We start from the raw sequence: 6,683 nt of genomic DNA, 5'->3' as shown, positions 1-6,683 counted from the left end.
TGGATTATGGAAAGCCATTTCACTACCCACATGTTGTTGTAGACTGCTCTTCTCAGACCAAAACTGAGAAAAAAATAAAAAAAGAGGGGAACTGTAATCTACCATTCCTTAACTCAGAAAACACCTTGCTGAAGTTTCTATGTGACCTGTAATCCTTGTTTGTAGTGCATATTAAAAAAAACGTTAGGCAGCAAACAGTCCAAGGGGTGCATGTGTTAATTGCACATTCTGAAATGACAACCCTGTAATTTAATAGCTCAGGATCCTTCCATTGCCCTGGCTAAATTTTAATTGCTGTAGTAATATTGGTCATGTTTCCTAGAAATGGTGGAAGTCTGCTATTTTCTTTTTTTCTTTAATCCCATCCTCTAAAACAAGAAATAAAAAAATCCAATGTTCTTTCTGTTTCTTGTGAGCTTTTTCTGATGTTCATTAAAACAAATCAGTCCAACTCCCAGCCCACAAAAATCATTTTCCATAATCCCCTTCAAGCTTGGCAAAAGAAGAGGGCAATTTTGGATCCAATTGTTCAGTGAAATCTCCCAGGCAACCAGAGATTTTGTCACACACACAGAAACTCTCACAGTCCCATCCAAATCCAATCGAAGACCTTGGGGGGCTCTTAAGGATTTAATGCAGTTCTCCAGATTCCTGACGCCAGTGAACATTTATCATATTGTCGAATAACTCTATAGCAGTCTTTTAGGTCCTTTTTGTTTTTTTCTCTTTTTTTTCCTTTTTTTTTTTTTTTTGTTGGTTTTTGTTAAGAATCTTGAAAACCAGTTGTGTTTGGTAAGAAGTGAGAATGTTAATGTTTGCAATTAGCCATTGCATCACTTCTTACATCTGTACCAGCAGTCCTGAGGAAAAACTAGTTCTTTTGGCATTTGGAGGAAATCTATAACAAACCACATCTGAAGTTCTCAGTAACCCCCACCCCTACATTGTTCCCATTCTGGTCTGTCCCTCTGTTAACTCTACAAAGTCACATCCACCACCTCTTCAGAGGCCTCTGCTCCCTCTGCCTTTTCCTCTGGGCTCATTTGCAGAGGGGGCAACAGTCTGCAGCAGATGAGGAACTCCTCAGAGTTCCTTTTGCCAAGTCTCCCTTGCACTATGCCTTTGACACGTCTCTGGGACTCCTTTCCCAAGTTCCCAGATCTCAGGGTCAGCTTGGCCAGTCAGTCTCTAGTTACGGGAAAGGAGGTCTTTTTCTTTGTTGCCACATTTTTATACCAGTCTGGTTTTATATTGGATCTCATGGGAATTAGTGCAGAGTTTGTGTGATACAATGCAGTATTCTGCAAAAATATATCAGGTAATTAACTTGGGTCCAGAGGGTCAGACAGCACAGTTAAGACTAAAGTCATCACATCATTTAGGATGTAAAAGAAAGACCTTTGCAGATAACTGCTCCTACCCCTTGCTCTCAGCACAGCCAGCTAGCTGTTACAGCAAGTCTAGCTTCAAAGTTGCATAAAGATACTCAGGCCCTGATAAATTGTTTTTAAATATCTCTGAGATGAAGACTCTGGAGCCCTGCTGGGAAACCTGTTCTACCAACCATGTCCACTGTGACTTTTTTCTAATATCTAACGTCAGTTTTGAGGGTTGCATCTTGTCCCTTAGCTGTGTGCCTTCAGGCTCCCTGCTCTCTTCTGTTAGGTGTCTAAAATCAGTAATATACTCTCTCTTCTTCAGGCTGAACAAACCCAGCTGTCTCAGCCTTGATATGCTCCATACCCACTGAGGGATAACAACTAATATATGGTATGTCACTGAACTGACACATCTGTTTTAATTCTGGGACCAAAAGCTGGTAGCTTTCTGTGAGCCTGTAGGCACACATCTTACCTGGAGCTGGCTCAGGTGTTTTGCCATACGGAGAGACCTTTAGAAAGTCAATGAGGAGACAGCTTAGTTTAAAAATAATGATTCTCCTATTGTGCTGTTCATGAACACTGTTATTTCATTAAGCCTCTAAGTATATCTGAAATACTGTGGTGCGTTTGGAATTAGTGTCTCAGTCATTTGTTCATTCTAGATACACAGATGAAACTCCAAGAAATAGCAGAGATATATCAGGATAGCTGTGGTGTTAAGGGCAGAGAAATAAGGAGACTGTAGGGAAGTCCAAAGCAGACACAAAATGTGGCAGCAGCATCACCAGTGGTTGCAGGGCTGCTGGAGAGCAGCACACTGTCACTGTGGGTCAGCATGAGTAACGTGTAGCACACGTGTAACTGGAGCAATGGCCTCCTTCACACAAAGGGGAAAATGCTAGTCTCATGGCATTCATTCCAAACCCTTCTCATCTTATTAATATTAGGTCCTGAAATGTCCTCTTGTCATTTCATTTTGCTATCATTGCGTAAGAGATTGGATTGAGAAAATGAAGTTATAATTCTGGAGATCTTCACTTGCCCACATACGAAGACAGCACTACAGCTGACAAATAGGGGCCAATTGCTGGAACATATGGGGCCACTATGTGTATAGTAATACTCGAGTAGTGCCCACAAGCTAAAGCAGTCAAAGCAAGTCTGTAACACACAGTGACAACATGGGGCCAATACGTGTAGCAGAGAATGGCTCACACAACCACCACAAAATAGTCCAAAATGCTCCTGCTCCTTTTAGAGCCTTTCTGCTCTTAGTATTTGATGCAGCAAAGAAACCACTACCTGTGCCCAAGGTTTGTACCTGCACCCATTGATGGGATTTATAGAACAGGCACCGGAAACAGATCGACCAATCTGAACATCAGAGCTGAGGTGCAGATGTCCCTGTATGAACACCTCTGGCAGGGCCTGTTGCAGAGGGACAGCTTGTAAGCACATATGTAACGTGAAAAGAGAGCAATACACTTCCCAACCAGTGCTATTTCTGAACTGGTGATTAGGCAGTCCACGAGCTATAGTGTGTTTTTGTGGTAGCTATCCAGGTGGCAGTGGAGAAATTCGTAACTTTTCAGGCTTTAATTTTATCATTTCTCATAAAGTACTTAGTGCAAAATAAAGGTATTTTTCACTGTAAGTCAATGCCCTGACCTGGTATTATGGAGCATGAAGTTACTGGCATTGTCGTGACTGTAAACCACCGGGTCTATGCTTCAGAGTCGTTGACTGCCTCTTAGCACTTTGACAGGTTCTCATCAGAGTCTAAAATTCCTAATTATTTTCTTCTTATCTGAGCCCCTCTATGGCTCCAGAAACTGGGTCTTCTCTGAAACAAGCTGAAACTTACTCATGTATTGGTTGTTCATCAGGGGCTGGAATCAAAGGATTTAAAATCCATTGCAATCCCTGTGCCAGGAGTTTCCTGCTGGCCAAGGATCCCGACATGCCTGAAGTCAGAGGACAAAGTAGGAAGAGTATCTTCTTGAGACATATGCCAAAAAAGTTATCTCACTTCCCTTAGACCAAGCTTCATGTTTTTTGATGCAGGAAATAGGAAGAGGGCACAACAATAGAGAGGGTTTTCGCTCAGAACACGTCTCCATGCTCTGCAGCCGGTATTTTAAGGAAACACAGATTACATTTGATAAATGTTAGCAATCCGTGCACTATGTGGTAAATGCCAATCAAATATTCAGGTTAAAAGGATGAACTTGCTGCAAACCATACATTCTCACTTGAGGCTGAAGTGTAATCTGTTTTCCTCCCCATCTTTCCATGTTGTCCTTTATGGGCTTTCAGGCTGTGTTTCAAAACTGTGAATTTTAGGAAGTTGATTGCTGTCTCAGATGTGCTTATTTCAGTGAAGTGCTATGCATAACCATCCCACTAGAGAGAAACAAAAATTAGCAAGTACTCTGGGCTCATTTACATATCTGGATTTTAGAGGGAGCTGTCTGTGTAAGTAAACTATATTAAAACGAATTGAGATTTTGATTTGTTTCTGGAACACATTAAAAAACTTTCAAACATGAATTTCACTCCTTTTCCTCTGGCTAGAACTCTACATTTCCTCTCAGATTTTGTTCAGACTGATCTGGCTGTGTAATTTTAGACCAAAACTGAAATAATTTAAGGTAAAAAGCTAGGAAAACAGAGTGTGTTGTTAACATACACGTAACTTCAGATGTTAGTCTCAATGTCTTCAATCTTGAATCTGAGCTGAAGTGAGTGGATCTGCCTTGTGTTACTTTAGGAAGTAAATATTTTTAAAGAAATTCTTGACTGCTGATTGTTTTTCATTGAAAGGTAAAACTGGACAGATATGTGTATACAATTTTAGGCTGTTTAGAAGGCCATCCTGCCAGAAAGAGCAGAGCAAACACCTGTTAACAATAATGAAGAAAATAAAGAGATATGTGGATTTGCTTTTTTATTCATTTCCAGGAAATCTCATTGTTGGTGGTAGGACTGGGGTTTAATCAGACTGTACAAATAAGTGGTCAGGGTACTACAAGTCTACAAGAAACTGAAGCAATGTTGATGCTTTACTAGCTTGAAATTCTTAAGATCTTATGAAATTTAATTAAGTCAGTGCCATTGCCTACTCTTTGGGACATTGGTTCAGTTACTTTGGAGGGCTGTAGAAATTAGGGTCTTATAAGGATTTCAGTAGGACTTGTTCAATATAAGAACTATGCTTTTCTTACAAGTTTATAAAAATGAATGATGAAGATTAATTGGAACTGTGGGCATGAGGAACTTTTCTATTTTTTTTTCAGTATTACATTTTGTTTCTTTTTTCCACTGAAATGCCTTCAGAATGATTAATCTTCATGTGTGAAGAAGAAAAACCTCATCTTTCGTATGTTTCTATGCTGATGTCTTGGCATAGTTACTTGTTATAGCAGGAAGAGTAAAAAGGCACTTGCCATGTGTTTTCAACTGAAGATTTCCCCCCCACATTCAATGGCAAAAAAAAAAATAAATGGATTTGACAGAAGGCCACTCTTCTGTTACCCCATTTTTGGGTATACTTAATCTGGACAATTGTCTACTCCTCCACTTTCACATCATTTGGATGCTCAAACCCTTTTATCAGTATTTACCCAGTCCAGCAGTAAAAAGGCTGGTAAGAAAGAATCCTATAGAGCAAGTGTTTATTATGTGCATATGGATGAAAGGTGCCTGGAATTCATATTGAGACCTGACCTGTTGAAGGAGGGAGTCTCATTGGTACATAGCTGATTTTCTGAGCATGTGTGCTCTTAATAGTGTTCAAAGGTGAATTCAAGCTGCTGCCTGCAATGAACTGCAATTGTAAGAAATGGATTTTTTTTGTGTGGTTATTTTTGTTCCCCATGATAGTTGCTCAGTGCCTTATAACAATTTTCTTTCTTTTTTTTCTCCCCAGGATTAACAAACCTTAAAAGCACCCTGAGGACACGTTCATCATTTTGTCAGGCTTGACCAATGAATTTTATAAAACCCCAAGGATATTTTGAAAGGCTCCTGTCCAAATTTCAGTCAGTGGGTGCCTTTTAATAGAAAACATGTGGTACATTTTTACCTGTGACTAACATTTTGGTCCTTCATCATATGGTGGAAATCTGATGGTGGAGAAAGAGAAGACTTCTGGAGCATTTTCACTGGTGGAAAAAACTGTCTTCCCCTCATAATATGAAGCCCATTGAGAAAAGCTGGTTGTTTCTACTGTTGCCTATGCTGCTAAGAGTTGTATCCTCCTCCTTTATTAGTGTTAACCTTGGGGTGAAAGTGATGAAGGGACAGTCTGTCTTCCTGTCAGAAGATGATCTCAAGTTTTCTATCCCCAGAGAGAAGGATGCCTGCAAAGTAGAAGTTGTAATCAATGAGCCAATAACACAGAGGGTTGGGAAACTAACTCCACAGGTATTTGGGCTCTGTCTGTGCTGCTCTGAGTGTCCACATGTACACAGGTGTGGGAGAAACTACATAGAGCTGCTTTATTGATTTTTTTCTGGTAATGACCAAAAGGCATGAAACGGAATGGTCTGTGACATTGAGCCTTATCCTAAAAGTAGCCAGCTGACAGAGAACTGCACCCCTGAAATCCAAAAGCTGACTTCAATAACGCAAGTGCCTGAGAGTGAGTTTGGTCAGGTTCTCCTTTCACAAGCAGAGAGTGGGTATTTCAAACCTTTCAGTTAGGAGACATCCTGCAGTGTCTACACTGCTTGTTTTTCCACTGTGACGGTAGCCAGCGCCCCTCGGATAACGCATAGCCTGCTAGAGCATTTTGCATTTCAGTCACGCAGCCATCACTCAGGGAGCAATTAAAAAAAAAATCGTCACATACAGTAAGCACATTGTGTACACCGTTGCTTGCTCTGCAACAGCTAAATTGCAACCAGATGGTGAATACATGAAAAAATCCCCAACTGTTTCTGTTAAAATTTGAAGATCCCAGGAATAATGAAATGTATGTCACATATCACCATTCTGCTACTCATTTGCCTTACAAATCTCCCCACCTGAGTCATAGCAGGAAGGAACTGAAAGTAATTGACACGAAAATGTGACAGTAGAGATAGATAGAAGATGAATGGTTTTAATGAACCATAACGAAAGATGTTTTGCCTGTTTTCAGAAAGTTTTGTTTGTTGTACCATACAGCATACACTCCTATATGTTTGGATATGTATATTGTTTTAAACATCCTCTCTGAGGTTTCTCGTGGTCTCTGTGAAGGCAGATGCAGGAGCACCAGACTCAACATATATTTCAAAGCTTCTGGCTTGGTCATTG

General features: G+C 40.3%; 1 protein-coding gene across 1 annotated transcript in view; it reads left to right on the top strand.

Annotated features, from left to right (window-relative positions):
• The first annotated feature begins 5,618 nt into the window (after nt 1-5,618).
• The window catches only part of FREM1 (FRAS1 related extracellular matrix 1), a 57,579-nt gene continuing 56,514 nt past the window's right edge, over nt 5,619-6,683 (top strand). Inside the window, exon 1 of the mRNA XM_010023481.1 lies at nt 5,619-5,807. Within this exon, the coding sequence (XP_010021783.1) occupies nt 5,619-5,807 (189 nt within the window). The remainder of the gene's footprint in view (nt 5,808-6,683) is intronic.

Source organism: Nestor notabilis, unplaced genomic scaffold (assembly GCF_000696875.1).
Source record: "Nestor notabilis isolate BGI_N333 unplaced genomic scaffold, ASM69687v1 scaffold4431, whole genome shotgun sequence".
NCBI lineage: Eukaryota > Metazoa > Chordata > Aves > Psittaciformes > Psittacidae > Nestor > Nestor notabilis.
The sequence above is the reverse complement of the archived record's forward strand: the minus strand, read 5'-3'. Positions and strand labels throughout refer to the sequence as shown.